We start from the raw sequence: 18697 nt of genomic DNA, 5'->3' as shown, positions 1-18697 counted from the left end.
ATCACCTGGCACGACATCAGGCTACACTAGATTTACCAATATGTTGCATTTGTTTATCTTCCTCCAGAAGAATAAAAGCTCCATGTGGTCAGGTCTTTATTTTGTTTCATGCCTGTGTTTTGTGCGCCTGAAGCAGTGCTTGGCGCATTAGCGCTCAGTGCGTATTTGCTGAGCGAGTGAATGAACGAATGGTGGCTTTCCTGACTGTGAAAGGGCTGGGGTCTGGCCGTTTCATCGGAGGATCCTAATATTCAGTCTCTTTAGATCCCTTCTCTGGGCCAGTTTTCCCAGCCGGAAGAGTCCCGGCTGCCAGTGTTCTTAGGGCTGCTGGGGAAGGAGGCCGAAGGTCCAGTGATTCGATGTGAGGTCCCTACCCGATCCCCTTGTTTCCAGTAAGGTACCCCTGTCCTCTGTGCCTGAGTCCTTGGGTTCAGAGCGCTTTGAATTGAGCTCTTCTCAGGGAAACTTCTGGCTTATCCTAGGGAGGTAGAATAGGAATCACTTGGTTGTGTGCGTGGGAGGGGCAGGTGGGAGAGGGGAACCTGCCTGTTTTAATCCCACCCACACCCTCATTCTCAGATGTACCTGGTATCTCTGATTCCTGGGCCATTCTGGGGTCCCGCAGGGCATATTAGTATCATAGTGACTGCTGGTAAATGTTTTAATGAGCTCTCGGCAGGGGGGAAAAAGCCCTGATTTGTAGGGTTTGCTGATTCCTATGGTTTAAATACTCCCACCGGAGTTGACTTGAAGTTACTATCGTGGCAGCACTGAACGTGGATTTTATAAATCCCTTTATCTCCCCCTGTAATGTAAGAAGACCCAGGTCTCGGTTGTGACTGACACTGCTCCGTCCTTTCCACTGCTTGGTTGTTCATCTCTGCCTTCATTTTACCAGAGATGCATGTTCTTCCCCTTACTAAGCTAGCTCGATTTGAGTTTCTGATACTTGTTACCAAAAACTGTAAGTCTTTTCAATTGTGAGAATTTTTTTTTAAAAGCCTGAACTTTTCAGGATCTCTTTTCCCCATAATGGCTGTTTTATCATCTGTTTTGACTGAGAAAATAGATGGGCAGTAGGATACTGTGAATTTAGTAATAACTTTTATAAATGAACTTTTATTCATCACTCCAAACGTGTAGGTACACACACACACACACACACACACACACACAGTATTTGTAAAACAGGAGTACTTGCATGTCCACGGCATCGTTTATTATATAAATGATGCTTGGTGACCATGCACATTTGCAGGCTCCTTGAAATAACTCCACTCTTCTGCTCCTAAACTCAAACTTGCTTAGTCCACAGGTTGGGAGCCAGTGTTTTAGGTGATGTTTCCCCCGCAGTCATTCTCATTCCTATGAGTTTAAATGAGCTTTTCCTTACCTTTCTCCAAGACCAAATTGTGTTTCTTCCAACTTTTAAGTGTTTCTCGAGTCCCTTGCCTGTGCCCATGGCCAGCACCCTCTCAGTGCCGGCCTTCCCTCGCACGGACTGGGGCAGCAGCCTTCTGTCTGCTCTTGTCTGTCTGCCTGCCTCTTCCCCAGTCTGTTCTCTGTGATGCAGCCAGAGTGATCCTTCTGGTTGTCCTTCGCTTGCCTGAAATGCTGCTACTCGTGTGCTCAATCATGAGGCATGGGGTACCTTCATTTCCTTCATACTCACCCTCCTTGTGTTCTCTGTATACATCATGTACCTTTTGCCCACGAGCTTGTGTTGGAGCCAGTCTTCTGGCAGGAACAACCTTTCTCCTGTACATGGCAAGCTCATGTTATCTACAAAACTTGGTTATTCACCACCCCCCACCCCAGCCCTCCTGGCTAGTGTCAGCCACACCAGCATCCTGTAACAGTACAAGCTTGGGTTATGGACTTCTCACACCGCGGGCACTGCGGGGATAGGAATGTTCAGTCATGTTCTGTCCCCAAGCACCTCGACCAGTACCTGGCACGTAGTTGATGGCCAATACATTGGCGTGGGTTGGTGTGCTTGCATGGGCTTCTCTTTGAGACTAGCTCTTGAATGGGATTCTATGCATAGTAGAGATATGGAAATGAAGTGAGAAAAATGAGTTATTTTCCCAATTCTTTTTTCCACTTTGGTCTCTTCTGACATTCTTTTATTCCAAATAAGACTTTATTTTTCTGATTGCAAAAGCAATACATACACATTATTTACATAGATTCTAGCATCAGACAGGCTTGAGTTCAAATTTTGCCAGGTGCAGCAAATAATCGAATGAAGAAGGCTGTGTGCCTTGCACACAGTACTTAGTGTCTTTATGTTTCAGTTTTCTTATCTGAAAAGTGGAAGCTATTATACTATTTCTTATAGGATTATGAAGATTAAATTAGAATGTGCATGTGAAGTGCTTAGCACGATGGTTGTTCAGCAAATGTTGGCAGCCATTAAATTCAGTGCAGAAAAGATAGAGGCCTGTGAAACCTGGCTTAGGTTCATCTCCGTGTTGCATTGAAAGAAAACACACACCTGACTCCAGAAGCCTTAGAGAGCTTTTCTCTAGAACAGCTTTTCTCAGTCAGGGTTCATCTGAACGACAGAACTCAGAAAAGTGACTGGAGTGACTATTTTCTCAGTTCTCACGAGGATGCTGTATGACTAGCACTGTCCCTAGATGCATGGGAGAGTGTGTTACTTGTCTACAATGCATGGCGTGGGGTCTGGAGGCTTTGTTACCTCCCAGCCCCTCCTCTGCAGGAAAGCTGCTCTGATGTTCCTCAAAGACCTGGTGTGGGGCTCGGCACAGTGCATCAAGTCATGCCTCTTTAAGTCCTCTCTAGAACCCCCACCCTTCTCTTGAATCTTCTTACAGTTGTTACAGGTCTCTCCCTCCCTTACCCATGATTTGTTTCTAGAGCACTATTCATTTTTCTTTATTATTTTTGGGGGACAAGGTCTTGCTCTCACCCAGGCTCGAGTACAGTGGCGTGATCATAGTTCACTGCAGCCTCAAACTCCTGGGCTCAAGTGATCCTCCAGCCTCAGCCTGCCAAGTAGCTGAGACTACAGGCAGGCACCACCATGCCTAGGTAATTATTATTATTATTTTTTTGGTAGAGACAGGTCTTGCTGTGTTGTCCAGGCTGGTCTCAAACTCCTGGGCTCAAGTGATCTTCCTGCCTCTGCCTCCCAAAGTGCTGGGATTACAGGCGTGAGCAGCTATGCCCAGCCAGCCAGCACTGTTCATTTGTTTTCCACATTGTGCCCATGATATATGCAATAGTTCTCACAGCTGTTGCCTTGCCTTTCCTGAAAGAGTAACACACCACTCCCCATCCTCATGCAACCCCCTCCACCTCTGGAACTGCAGTGAATATCTCTTAAGAAAATTAACACCAATAACTGGTCTATACACTAAATGTGGTTGACAGTTTTTTGGTGCTTTTTTTTTTTTTTTTACATGCAGACTTATCTAAGCCATCCGGCTTCCTCGCTACCTTCAAATGGCTGTCCTTGACAAAATACGGAGTTATCTGGGCCCTTAATCTAGCTGTGTTATGATTTGTACTGCCGAGGCTTCTGGAAGGCTGGTGCCGGAGGCAGAGCGAGCCTGCTCCTGGTGCCATTCCTAGTTCTTGTAGCTCTTCAGTGCCAACAGTGCTCATGCTGCCTTCCAGAAAGGAACAGGCACCTTTCTCTTTGATGGACGGGGTATAGGTCATGACTACTTCTGTTGGGAAGAATATTAGGTAGGCAATTAGCAGTGTTTGCCACGATTCATAGAATGGAATATCATATAGCCATTAATTTTTGAAGAATATTTATTGACATGGGAAAATGCTCACAATGTTAAAGAAGAAAGCAGGATACAAATCTGTAAATACAGCATGATCCCAATCTTGTAGTAAAATAAATTATATATGCATAGAAAAAATACAGGAAGGAAATACACTAAAACATTAACAGTGATTATCTCAGGATGGTGGGATTTTGGGTAAATTATTAATTTTATTATTTTCTGCATTTTCCAAACTTTCCACAATTAACATATATATTACTTTTATAATCAGGGAAAAAGGAAGTCAATACAGGTGACACCTAGTCCTAAGAGGTGGCAAGACTGATGTGGCTCTGAGGGTGTGTTTATAGTCATCTGTATTGCCTCAGCCTGTGTCCCCATTTACAAAGGAGGGATAGTAACACCTGCCCCGCCCGCCTCCCAGGACCACTGAGCAGCTGAAAGGGTCACAAATGTCTGGCGATTCTTCCTTTACAGTGGCAGCTCAAATGCCTTATTTTAAGGCCCCACTCCTCTGTACTCTGCTTCTACAGTCAGGAGGGTTGTGGGTACAGGGGCCACCCTGCAGGCTTGGTCTCTGTCCTATCCTAAAGGATTTCAGGTGTTCATCTGAAATCTAGTGCCAACTGAGCATGTTTCCCACTCACACTTCCACTCCAAATCACTTCCCTGCTTAAAAAGGTCTTTAAACTGGTTCTGCTGATGTAGTTATTGCTTAAAATGGCCTGAGGATGACCACCCTCCCCACCCCATTCTGTTCCCAGCATTGCAGAGTCCTAAGGAGGCACAGTGTGGGCCCAGGTGTGCAGAAGGGGAGGGGGAGGAGTGGTGCGGGGAGTCGGCCACCAGAGTCGGACTCTTCCTTGCTGCGACGCAGGGTAACTTATGTAGCTTTCTGGAGAGGATCTCCCACGTAAGATATGGTGAGGTTCCATGAGATAACATAAATAAAAAGCCGAGCACATAGTAAGCACTCAACAGATGTTCGTTCTCTTCCCATGTAAAAGAGAGATGAGGTCACTCTCATCTTCTCCCCCCACAAATCTCTCTTCAACAACAAAGCTTAGTGCTCAGTGCAGAGAAACACAAAATGAAACAGAACTCATTGAAAGCAGAAGAGCACAGCTACTTAAACAGGACTGTTCAAACACTTAACTCTGCATAAAGCTGGTAAGATGGGTATTTCATAAAACATGTCTTCATTTAGGTAAGCCGACACTCATGCCAAAGCTATCTGATTGTAGAAATTATAAAAATACTTCAAAAATGCATTTGTAGAATGATATAACAAAAATACTTAAATTCTTTTTTCTAAACTTTTTTCACTTAGTCTAAAGTTATGAATTGCCAAGTTTCATTTTATTTGTTGTTGGTTAAAACACGGGTCACCCACAACATCTCCTTCAACCAGTTTGGATGAAAATTCTGAAATGAACTGTATTCTTCCTAGCCTTTGAAAAAGTATTCTGGATCTATTCTTAAAGAAATGCAGGGTCATCATTATGAGAATTAGTCTATGGACCACACTGCTATACACACATTTTCTAGGTCAACTAGAGTATCCTTTGGTAAATAGATAGTCCCAGATTTGCTAGGCCTTAAATAGTTTTTTTTTATTCTTCCCATCTTGCTATCTAGTTTTCAGTTAGCTTTTTTGCTGTTTTCTGTATGCTTGCCTTCAATCTAGCAGCATCCTTCTTTGCCATTGTTTTGTGAGCTTAAAAGCCAGATAACTAAACATGTTAGAAATGTATGTAAATTTTAGTACAGAGGCTAATAGTGATGATATTCTTGACGATCTCTCCATTGAGTAAATCGCAAGAAACTTTGACATCTTTACGGCAGCTTAAAGGCCTTTTAAAACTCTATTCCTGATTTGTTGCTTTGCCAGAGAAGTAACTTCTGGATAAATGACATTTTCACTAATACTCCATACTTCACCTATCCTTGAAAAGGCTATTGTGATGAGAAGTGAGATTATGGATGTAAAAGCACTTTAAAAAAGCATAAACTGTGAAATAGAATTGTTTAGCCCATGTAACTATAAAGAAACACACACAGATGGCTAAATTGAATCAACCCCAATGTTTTATTTAAAGTTTTAAAAGGCAGTGGTTAAGCACATTATGTATATATGTATATATATGTATGCATATATACACACACATACATACATACATATAAAGGAAACCAACCCCTTTTTAACTTTAGCCACTGATCAACTAGGCCCACTGTCTACTGCATGATTCAGTTTCTACTTCATAGGACCAATTCTAAAAGTAAAAATAAACACCTTAATCAGTTTAACAGTAACTATTTGTGTTTCTTTTCCTTTTTTTAAATAAATAAAGTTGTTACTATTAAACTGATCACATATGGTAGAAAGGTAGAACATACACACACACCAGCACACACACAGTCCCCAATTTAAAACGTGACGTATGAATGACCTCTATGTACAAATGGGTGCTGCTGACTCCCCCATGCCCAGCAGCGGCCACAAAGGAACTTCCACTACTCACGGAGTCCCATTCTCTCTGCTGGGATGGAGGATGTGTGTGTTCCTGGCACCCTGGGTTAAACCTCAGAATGCATGCTCCCCATACACTGATACAGATGGTGGTTCAGTTCTATGGTACTAGTGTTCAGGTACATTAGGGAATAAATAGGCATTTGTAGCTGCCTGGGAACTAAACCATCATTTATAATTCTTTATAGGGAGAAACGTATTCTGAAGTTTTAGATAACTGACATAAAAACTTTAGAGTATCATCAGTTTGTAAGTCTGGGGCTGTGTGTGTGTTTCTATATATTTATACAAAATTGATACGAAGAGTGGGGCTTGGTTCATGGAGCAGCTGCTTGGCTTCCACTTAGTCCTGATCTAAGGAGAAACTTGCCTCAGCCTTTGCCAGCTCACTCTGCTTCTCATGTGCCTCTGGCTGCTGGAGAGATTCAGAAGGGGCAGCTCACACAAGTGAGGAAGGACATGGCTAAATCTTCTGCTAAGAATCTTGGCAAACACAATTGCCAGATCCAACCAGGGCTGCTTTATAGAATAAAATCCTTCAGTTCCATCCTGATGAAATGGATTTTTTTTCTGCTTCTAGCCCCTGTAACTCCATCTAACTGCAGCTCTGTATGAATGCCTCAATATCGCAAAAAAAAAAAAACAACACAGGATCACCTCTTAAATATGCTGGATTCTCAATGAGCAAACCAGTTAATGTGTTTTCTAGCCAAAGCAAGGGCATAAATGTTTTAGAGAATAGATTCCCCTGGAGCTACAGAGAAAAGATGCTGATAAAAGCAATATTGAGAGTTGAGCAGGTGATGCTTTTAGTCTGTGTCAGAGCTGGTCTCTTCGATGACAGAGTACTGGTTGAGTGCTTCCTCCAAAGGTGTTATTGTCCCATCAGGTTTTAGTCCCATTGGTTTAAGCAACTCCTCTCTGGAAAAGATAAAAGAGAAAGAAAAAAAGTATTCACCAGCATCACACACATACCCCTCCCTCCACCCAAATCCACTAAAAAGAAAAGTCTTTAAAAACCAAAGTATTTTCCCTCAAGCTCTCTGTGTGTTTGTAATAGGAAAGATGAAAGGGGCATGGAAAGAAAAAGAGGGAGATAAAAGACTTCATTCACACAGGCCAAACCTACTGAGCCAATTAAAAGTATGAAAAGTCAAGGTCTAAATGGGCTCAGGACAAGGAGCAGGTCTCTTCTGTTTTAAATAATTAACTTTTCCTCCTTTTTTGGATTTGTTTTATTTTTGTGAAGTTGAAGCTGCCAAAACTTCACCTGCCCCAATGGCTGAGGTATACAATTAAGCGGCTGATTTGATATGTATACATTTCACTCAAAGGAATAAATCCATTAGATTAGATTCTGCCTCCACAATCTCTAGTACTTGTTGATTAATTTCAAATTAGTTGGCCTTCCCCAGCTTTCTCCCTGACTTTTCTTTCCTTCTTTCTCTCTTTCCTTCTTTACATTTTTTTTTTTTTTTAAAAACACCATTGCTTTTGTTTGTGGCAGTTTAATTATGGGATTGACAGCCATTTTAATCTCTTCAAAGCTCCCCAACTGCTGCTTTTCAGCTAATCCAATTATATCTACTCCACAAGTTACAGCCTCATCTAAAGATGATTAATTATTGATTAAGCCAATCAAAAAGCATTAGGAAAGATTTATTTAATCTTTTCATAGGCTCGTATTTATTACATGGAGATTATGGCAAATATACCTGTTGAGTTGCTAACTTCAATCCTCCCACCCCTAAAAGGTCAGCAGTGTACTTAAGAGTGGCCTTCCCATGAACTGCTTAAAAGTTATTTCTCACAGAAATGGGCATCACCCCCTTAAAACCTGTCTATAACCAAGAACCCACATGGCAGCAGCTATAATGTTGGTGGGATTTGGATTAAAGGGAAATGACTGGCCCCTTGCAGTTGTCCCGTAGGTCAACACAAAGATGATCTTCCTGGGAGGGGGCAGCCACACAACAGTGTGATGGTGGTATAGACACAGTGAAGCCTCCTGGGGAGGGGTGAGAACAGCTCAATGATCACCGGATAAGCCAACAGAAGCCTAATTAAGCAGCCCTGGCTAGCACCAGAAGACTACTTCCAAGAGTTTGAAAAATCTACTCGGGAAACGTGGATGGCTGCCAGGCTAAGTTGAGGCTCCTGAATGTTACAAAGGAGGAAATGTGTTTCCTGATCTGAGAAATGGGGTCAGAATCATAGAACGTGAAGTTGGAAGGGGCCTTAGAGATCATTTAGTCCAACCCCCTTCCTTAATAAAGGAGACTGAGTGACTTACCCAAGGTCACTTATCTAGTAGCAGAGTTGGACTTAGGACATGGGTCTCCTGAATCCCCGTCCAGTACTCTTTGCAGCACACCACATCTAGATTGACTGCCCTGACTGCACTGGAGGAGCACTGTGAGTTCATCTGTTCAACATCTGCTTAGAAACTACGTGACAGGAACTGGGAAGAAAAGGAACACTGGGTATAGCTGCCGCCCTTGAGCAGGTGAAACAAATACATAAAAAAGTAACTTGGAACGTAAAGGGGTAAATGCCATTAGAGAATTATGAACAAAGAACTATGGCAGCTCCTGAGATGAAGCACTGCCCTAACTGCCCGGGGAAGGCAGCACCGGAGAGGGTCAATGAGGGTCCTGCACCGGGCAGAGGGCACAAAGCATTCCAAGCCGAGGAGACTGTGAGGAGCTTTGTATGCTCCCACTGACCTGTGTGATTGTGCAGACCTTTCTGGATTGTGCCAGTTTATCTTTTCTATATCTGCTCTCATGAAACTGGGAAAGGGCCCTGTGTTTGGGAGTGAGAGGAGGTAAGGCTGCGAGGGTCACTTAGGATCCAACAGTCGTGTCTTAAATGCCGAAGCAAGGAGCTTAGACTTTACCCTGTAAGGTGTGTCCAGTTAGGTTTGTTTCGTAAGACAGTACCTCTGGCAGCAGTGTGACAGACACACTGGAACTGGTGGTAGAGAGATAAGTCATTAGGAGGTCATCAGGATGGTGTGTGCGAGAGGAGACAGAGCCGGATTAAGGCTGAGGTTGTGGGAAGAAAAGGCAACATTTATGAGGTAGAGCTGATGACCCACTGGAAGGGCAAGGGGCTGGTGAAGGAGAATAAGGAGTAGAGTACCCCTGTGTCTCCAGCTCAGATGACCAAGTAGATGGTGACACTATTCACTGGGGCTAGGACACAGGAGATGGAGTGGATTTGGTGGGGAGATGCTGGTATTTTTCAGGACATGAAGAGCTTGAGGTGCATGACAACCAGGCAGAAGTGTTCAGCGGAGAGCTAGAAACAATGTTTCCATGAAAACAACTCTCTAGTGCTGATACGCATTCCATATCTATATTTTATAATACACATTTTCCTAGTTCTGGTTGTGCTGAAGGACTTTGTGACACTGGATGCAACGTATAGTAGCTGATGCAAAAGGAGAAGGGGGACAACCTACTGGGAATGAAACACTGAAGGATAAGAAAGTTCAGAGTCTAAAGGGGCGTAGTGAGGTGGGGTAGTGGCTGCAGAGCAGGGAGGAGGAGGACTGGCAGATGGGACCAGAGGGATCCTACTAATGAAAGTGACGAAGTACTGGCTGCATAGACCATCACCCCTGAGACTGACACTGCTGCTTCTCTTTGATAACGGGATGGTTCTGGGGCTAGCTACCAGCTTGTATGAAGTACCTGGAGCTTTCTCATTTAACTCTAAAAGGAATATTTTCAAATAAGTCTACTGGCTTCATCCCTATTCCCTAATCCAATTTTACTATGGAAATAATTTAAAATATTCTATTAGTTTTAAGCCAAATTATGGGATTTTGTTTACTGAACAAAGGGCCCCATATTTTAATTCTCACTTATGAACTATTCTTTTCAAGCATTTTTTTGGGTGCTTTCTATCACCCCTCCATTAAAATGGAAGCTCCTCTGGAGGTATGAATTATTTTCTTTTCCACATGGCTCCATGCAATGCCTGGGCTTATTGACATTTCTGTAGGAAAGGTGTCAGTGAAAACTGGCCACATAATCATGCATTCGTGCAAATGAATTAAGGCAGCAATGTGATATGGAAAGAACAAAAAGATCTAGAGTCAGGAAGTCTGTTTGAAGTCCTGATTCTTCCACTTACCAGCTGTGTGATCTTGGGCAAGTCTCTGAGTCTCAGTTTCCCTATCTGTGAAATGGGGGTCACGATAATACTAGCTCTACCTACTTCTTGGTGATGATGTAAGGAGTAATAGTAACAGTAGCAGTAGTAGCATTAATGATAATGTAGATCAAAGAGTTCTGTGTACTTTAAAGGACTCCTAAATATTTGTTGTTGTTACTGTGATATAGTGAAAAGCACCTAACAGGTTTTGGAGTCAGACAGACCTGAGTTCTAATTCTGGCTCCACCACTCACCAGCCGTAAGACCTTAAATTCTCTGAATTTCAGTTTCCTCATCTGTAGAATTAGGATAGGAATACCTACCTCACTAAGCTGTCATGAGGGCAAAAGTCTATTATACATATAAAGTGTGTAGTGTAATATTAGGGTGGAATGTAGTTGGAACGCACAAGCTGCAGTTCCTGTTCCTTACGTACTTATAGAACATGCTATTTAGGAACAAATGGGGTAAGAATATGCCAGAAGCAAATAAAAGACATGGTCCCTGTCCTCAAGAAGCTTTTAGTCAGTTCAGAAGATAAAACACACACACATTAAACAATATTGAAAGAATTACAGAACAGCAGATCAACAAGCTTGAGATGATTAACAGGCAGAGCCCTGCTTTCCTTAAGCTTGACAGTTTGTCAATACACCCTTATTGGATTCAAAATTGGTTTAAAGGAGGTTTCTTGTCCTGTTTGGGAGTAGCAGGAGAGGGTCATTTACAGCTGTATGACTGTTTTTCCTTATGGACCCCAGGCTTGTTTCTCATACCCTCATCCTAACTTTTCTAATCTTCTTCCTCTCTGTCCTACAATTAGCAGCCCACAAATACCAAAATGAAATCTTTGAAATAGAGACTCACTCCTAAAAGCCTTGGTAAATGACCTGGTTATACTGGACTGTTTCATTTACAATCTGTTGTATTGATCAGCAAGATGTGGACAGAGAATGGGAAGCTTTAATGAACATCACAGAAATGTTCCTTCACCAGTCACATGGGCTATGCACATGTGGGAGGGACACAGGAGACGGAACGCCAACCACAGGCTCCTTGCACTAGGTGGGCTTGGGTCAGACTGTATGGCAATGATGGACATGGATTCACGGGCAGAAAGGCATCCCAGAGCAGAAAAATAAGTCACGCAGAGGCACAGAAGCAAGAGTTAGTTGTGTGCAGGGACTGGCAAGCAGGCTGGCTCAGCTGAGGTCAAGGCAAAAGAAAGCTCAAGAGAGAGATGGGTTACAAGAGAGGATTTGAATGGAGACCTTGAATCCTAGGCTACAAAGTCTGGATTTGAGTACAGAGGTATTTTTGTCTTCTATTTCAAAAGCCCCCCCCCCTTTAAGGACATTAAAAATAATTCATTACAAAGTTTAAAAGCTATGAACCAATATTGCTCTGACATATTAAAAAGAAAATATGCTCTATGCTTCAATTATTCAATTTTCATATCCCTATGTGTCTAGCACAGTGCCTTGCAGATAGCAGATCCTCAGTATTTGTGAACTAAATTTTGTTGCATTTGATATTATCTTGCATTTTCACAGAGAGAAAAGGTATGGTGTCTTATGGGACTTCTAATAACTACACCATGAACAAGAGAAAAGCTACATCTTTGGGTAAAAGAGTTACAGAATTAGGAAAGGTATTAACATTCCGTAAGAAATTCTGCATAATGCTTTCCAGGGATTTCTTAATGTCTACTAGACCGTTAGCAACTTGAGGGCAGAGTCCATGTCTTATCTGGCTGTGATCTGCCAGTATCTACTATACAACAGAGCACACAGTAGGTGCTCAGTAAATGTAGCATAAATGGAGAATGGTAAAGACCATTTGTCAGGAATCATTCTCAAATTATTTTAACAATAATTATTTCCTTGATGAGTCAATGTCATCAGACATTCTGACAGTCCAGCAGAAATCAGGCCTCCTTTTTACCATACAGCCTGGATTTCACAACCACTAACTGGTATAACTTGGCTTCTTATATATGGGGCATCAGGAGATCTAGATTCTAGTCTCAGATCTTCCGCTAACTTGGTAGGTGTCCGTGGGCAAGTCATTTGCCTCTCTGGGTGTGAGTCTTCCCATCTATAAAATAAGTGGTTGGACAAGATGATCCCCAATATTCTACACTAATTTCAAGAGTTTAAGTATTAGGCTACTAAATCATTTTGATATGTTTAAAAAACCACTAGTTTTTCTAAAACACTCAAACTCATTATTACTAAGCCTTTATTTCTAATGCAGATATTCTAAACTTAAGAGTCAAACACAGCTTCCTACCTAATTGTAACTGACATACACCAAGACCACAAACCCTTCCTGCAAAACTACCAGCAGATAATTAAAATGATTACAAAGGTAAATCAAAGCAATGGCAATGCTACAAAGAAGGATCCAAATTCAATCATGGCACTTGATAAACAGGCCATTTCATGAAGAGTTAGTTACTGGTCCTAAGTTATGAAGGTCCTATCTAAAAAGGATGGCTAGGTGTCAGATATATGCATATCATGGTAAAACGGAGATAATGTATATTGAAATGTGTATCAGGATTAAGATATTCACATAGCAACAACTCCTTCATACTTACCTTCAATGCTATATACAGGCCTTAACACAAGTTAAGACTGCCCTCGTATCAAAAAGTACAGTGATGTCTACTGGATAAAGAGCCCATTCTAGGCACTGTGACAGTATCATGGCGGGCTTCTCATCTGATCAGGCATCTGGCCATGGAAGAGATAAGCCTCCAAGAACGTTCAACTGGAACGAAACATCATTTAGAAATTTGATCTTACTAAACGATAAGGAACCATAATCTATAAGGGCTTGGCCAGGCAAGAGGACATAGATAAAGCACGTCCAAGAACAGAAACCCTATTTTGCCCCAGCCTAACCCTTGGGACTGCTAATGGAAACCAAAAAATACTTTCTTAAAGATCTAGGGGTGGGAGATTATGGAATTTATACCATATTTAAAATTTTCTGGTCTGTTTTATTTTTTTCCAGATAAAATTTTAACATTTCCCTGTAAGTATGGTACTCTGGGATGCCTGGGCTTATAGAACTTCTCACAATCTTAAAGAAGGACCCACTTTTTTAGAACTTCTGCTTCCTCTGTGACTCTTTCCCCCAGAAATGACAGTGCAATGTTGGGGTTCAGATACTAATATACCCAATTGCACATTATAGAATAGGTCAGACATGTATGTGTATAAAACACCTTACTTGACCTGGAAGCAAGAGAATACTCTTGCCCACAGCACATGTTTTTGTGCAATACAAACAAAGCATTCAATTCAAGTGTACTTGTTGAAAAACAGGACATAATTAAGCAGTTGGTAAAATGCATTCTTGTTTCCCACTTGCAGATCTCCCAAGAGTCCCTTCGAATTTACCTATACGAGTTTCAGCTTCCCGCTTGCCACTTAGCTTGATAACGACTCAAAAATCATTCCCTTGTTTTCAAGGGCTCTTCTTTCTTGTCTGCTCTGTGTACTACAGGGCAGTATTGACACATGGAATTAATGACAGGGTCTGTAATGAAACAACAGTCATGCAAACACCAGTCTGCTCTTTTGATAAAACAGCACGTTAGAGACCTATTCACCTCCCTCTAATTGAGTACTGCATAATAGTTCCGATCCTTTTATGTAACATATTTTGTTCTATGATTAGAAAAGAAGAAAAGGGGGGTAAACTTATGAGACATTGCTTCCTTCAATCACCCCCTGATTAATTCTCCATTTTTAATGAGGGTGGCTGCTATTTAGGCAGGTTCTGTTACATACTTGTTTTGTTGACTTTTGTACAATGTATAACAAAACGCAAGACAGGATAATTGGGAACCATTTCTTTGGCACAGGGATTCCTGCTCTTAATGTAAGGTTGGCTTGGAAAAAAGAACCCTGACATTTTAAATTAGCCATTTCATATTTAATTCCTTTTTACATTTGAAAGATGGGATGAGAAATTAGTATTTAAATAAAGCATTTTAATTAACATAGAGCTTTTCAAAAAATGCCTGTTAGCATGGAGCCTGTGATAGCCCTGAGAAGGAAGCTCTGTAGTCTTTGCTATAATTCCAACTCCGAGAGTGCATATTATATCAAAGTTTTAGCATCACTAGAATGGTTCATAATCCACTGCAGTGCAATGGATTTTCCAATAACATGTGATATTCTTATTTATTTATTTATTTTTTGAGACAAAGTCTTGCTCTGTTGCCTGAGCTAGAGTGCCGTGGCATCAGCTTAGCTCACAGCAACCTGAAACTCCTGGGCTCAGCCTCCGGAGTAGCTGAGACTACAGGCATGCATCACCATGCCCGACTAATTTTTTTCTATTTTTTGTTGCCCAGCTAATTTTTTCTATTTCTAGTAGCGATGGCGTGTCTCTCTTGCTCAGACTTGTCTTGAACTCCTGGCCTCAAGTGATCCTCCTGCCTTGGCCTCCCAGAATGCTAGGATTATAGGAATGAGCCATGGAGGCCGAGCATAAATGTTTTTAACTTTTTCATTTCTCACAGAAATATTATAATCTTTGGGACTGGTTAACTTGTGCAGTTAGATACTATGAAAGTGTCCTCTGGGTTTGGACCTGATCCTTTATCTTTCATCTGATGGCTTCCTAGGGCTGACTGGTTGTTACTAATCTTTCACCAAGCCACTAACCCAGTAGGAAGGAAGGGTATGGTGGCTATTCCACAGTAAATTTGAAGTCTTTAGGCTGCATCTTTCAAAAACAATTCTGAGATCCCTCCCTTAGCCCTCATCATCATGCTTTGGGATTGGGTACAATTGGGAAAGTGAATACGCAACATAAAAATATCATTCCCAAAACAAATGGACATTGTTTATTGTCCACATCACTATGTCCTTCCACCTTGTAAAGGTAATTGGGCATTATCTAAATAGTCCCACAGGGTAGCCTTTTTAAAGTCAGGTTTTATTAATGTGATCACATGTATAAGAATTTATTAGAATATCCATATTCATTCTCCTTTAAAAACAATTAAAAAATCTTAGATTAACATAGAATCAGAAATTTTACTGGTTTCCCTCATAAAGCTTTTTTTTTTTTTTTAAATCTATTTATTTAGCACTTGACCTGATATTTGAGAAGAGCTCAACTATGGAATGAAAAAGGAGGGATGTATGTCCTCCAAATCTTAGTTCTCTTCTAAGGTAAATATGCTTACTATCTGTCTTTTGTGCTTTTCACTTATTTAAAATTTAGAATGTGTTACTTAAAAATAATCAGACTAACAACAGCATATAATCTGGAGTCTGAAGACTGAGAACTGAGTCCTGGTGACTGTCATTAACTAGATGCTTTACCTTGGGTTAGCCACTTAATCTTTGGTACATTTATGTCTTAATATACCTCTTGCCCTATTTTATTCACAGGGCTGTTTTAAAGATCAATAGATTTAACATATATGAAAGCATTTTTTAAACCTTAAAGTGCTTATGAATTAGTCCTTTATTGTTCTCATTTCTGTTAGAAGATAGCATGCAAAGCTTCTAAAAATTTGCTACCCACTTCACATTAAACAGCATGGTTAAGAAAATATAGAGAAAGAGGTTATGGATAGTGCTGGAAGAATAAAATTCACTTTTATCCTAAAGTGACACTGTTCTTTATTATTTCTTGGTAATTTATTTATAGAACTTTTCTACCCTTTTGTTCAAATTAACAAAATATTAATAAGTCAGCATTTCAGCTGACACTGTTGAATAAAGTAGTAGAAACAGAAGTTCTTAATGTTCTTCCTAATTAGGAAGACTTAAAGAAGAGGGTAACTAAGACAGCAAACAGGCAGTGGAGATTTTTCTTACTTGATGTTTCTCTAATAGCCAAAAGCCATTTCAGCTACTGCTTTAACCAAAAGCTCAAAGTAGTCATTCCCACTACCGATCTAAACAACAATGACTACCAATAAGCAATACAAAAGTATCATGACATCCTACTTACATGCGTCTAGCCATTAGAAGGGTCCTCTAGAACCTAAAGATATACAATATCAAGCTTTTCAAATTAATCCTCCCTTGCCACTTTTATGGTATATTAATTAAACTGGATCCAAGCCCTCTTAATTGAATTTCCAAGCAACCTTACAGTGTTATTTTAGTGATAACAGAGCAGTGCTGTCTAACAGAAATATAATGTAAGCCCCATGTATATATAATCTTAAATATTCTAGTAGCCACATTGAAAAAGGTAAAATTTTAATAACATTTTATTTAACCCAACATATGAAAAAATTATCACTTCAGCATGTAATTCATATTAAACAATTAGATATTTTACATCCTCTTTTTTGTACTAAGTCTTTGAAATCTGATTTGAGTATTTTACACTTACAGGACATCCCAATTCAGACTAACCACATTTCAAGTGCTCAGTAGTCAATATATGGCTAGTGGTTACTATATTGGACATATCTAAAGGATTTTCTGATGGAAACAATTAAGATCTTTATTCCTTTTTATACCTACAATAGATCTTACAATGCTTTAAAAATTGGATCATGTTTCTGAAATGTACCTGAAAAGCATTTCCTTGACTAGTTTATCACAGAGGTAGGTGTAATCACAGTTGATATTTTTGTAAGGATATATAAGATTACTTAAGTAACAAATACATAATTTTTTCTTATTTTCCGTGATAAATCACCTGTCTCAGCCTTAGTAAGTTTAAAGTTAGTCTTTGGATTAAAGGGAAGTATTCCTGTATTTGGTGCCTGTATTTATTAAGAAAGCCATGTCCCATATAGTACACAATGGCTGGCAAAAAAAATAATAAAAAAATAAAAATTACTGGTTAAGGAGTAGACGGGAAAAGGAAGAAATGGTAGGACAGTATTTATATAAATATAAATGTTAAAACATAGATTTTGATGGTAGAATATATACGCAAAGAGGCAATGGACCTTGTTAAGTAGGGATGGGGTAAGGGTAGAGGATTAATTAGTTCTAGTTCCAATTAAGAAACTAAAGGGTATTAGAGAAGTCAAAACAAAAGTGTAACTTGAAATATTATTATTTCCCTTGGTTAGTTTAAGCTTAAGCCAATCAGTGTTCTCTCCCCTTTTCTGGAGGAGGCACCATTACCATGTACAAGTTGTGTGCTGTAGCTAAGGCAAAGGCAATTGTATTAGCCACAGTGGACTTGCTTAACCACATACAATCCCCATTCTAATCTCCTGCTTAAGTTGCAGGGGCTTATTTTTTTTCCAAGTCAGACAAGGAAAGAGGGGGTCAAGAGATAGGCATATTTCATCCCCTTTTCCACCTCTGCTCTCACATTAAAAATGTCAAATGAAGCTTTCTATAATTTCATCTCAGGTTTTAATGCTTATGTTTGATACATTTTATGGTGATCATTTTATATTAAAGGAATTATATAACTCAAATTTAAATTAGCTAGTCATGGCCCGAAGTACTTTATGGAATTCCTTTTCAGCTCTGAATTTTATGATATCTAGCCAAGAAATGAAACCAACAAAGTATACTTTAAAGTCTTAAATCATGTAGCTTATTTTATAGAGCAAAAACCTGACCCTTAAATTTGGGGATCAGCTGTTTTCATTATTTCATCATCACACACTGTGAAACCACAGGGTACAAGGCACTGTACTAGCTAGACATGATGGGATTTATAGGGTTCAGATTATTCTCCAACTCTTAAAACCTCCAGGTATACCGTCAATCCCCTTATCTACATCTGTCACAAATATAATCCTTATACTAAAAAAATAAATCACTTGGAATACTCTTAAGTCAGTTGGTATTTAATGGGAAGAAAATATGTGAGCACTAATCTCTTCAGTATCCTAACTCTAACTCTTCAGTATCTAGAACTTCAGTATCTAGAACTCTAGCTGAGAGAAAGCTGCTAAGGTGGTGAGCTCCCTGAGGCAGTGGCTGTATGTTCAGCATGGAGGCAAGACGGAAATGTAACTTTAAGTTTTACATTAGTGGTTTTGCAATTTTGGTAGTGAATAACATCTATACCCTACACCAGGCTCAGTAACAGTACTTGGCATGACCAACCTTAGTCATCACTTTGGTAAGTGCTTTGGCACGGGCCACTGATGCTAACCACCATCCTGGTGCAGGTCCTTCACATCTGCTCTCCTATGGATGGAAAAAAGGAAGTGTCTAGTGTCCATTCATTGGCCACGTCACCTCCAATCCTATCCTTTACTCACATGCCTTTC

The 18697-nt window shown here is 40.4% G+C and overlaps 1 protein-coding gene across 1 annotated transcript in view; it reads right to left on the bottom strand.

Moving 5' to 3' along the window:
• Window positions 1–6419: 6419 nt before the first annotated feature.
• The window catches only part of RIC8B (RIC8 guanine nucleotide exchange factor B), a 136991-nt gene continuing 124713 nt past the window's right edge, over window positions 6420–18697 (bottom strand). Inside the window, exon 8 of the mRNA XM_012644697.1 lies at window positions 6420–7218. Coding sequence (XP_012500151.1) covers window positions 7107–7218 — 112 coding nt within the window. The 3' untranslated portion in view covers window positions 6420–7106. The remainder of the gene's footprint in view (window positions 7219–18697) is intronic.

This window comes from Propithecus coquereli, unplaced genomic scaffold, assembly GCF_000956105.1.
Source record: "Propithecus coquereli isolate 6110/MARCELLA unplaced genomic scaffold, Pcoq_1.0 Scaffold218, whole genome shotgun sequence".
NCBI classification, from domain to species: Eukaryota; Metazoa; Chordata; class Mammalia; order Primates; family Indriidae; genus Propithecus; species Propithecus coquereli.
Note: the sequence above shows the minus strand (reverse complement) of the source record. Positions and strands in the feature narration are given on the sequence as shown.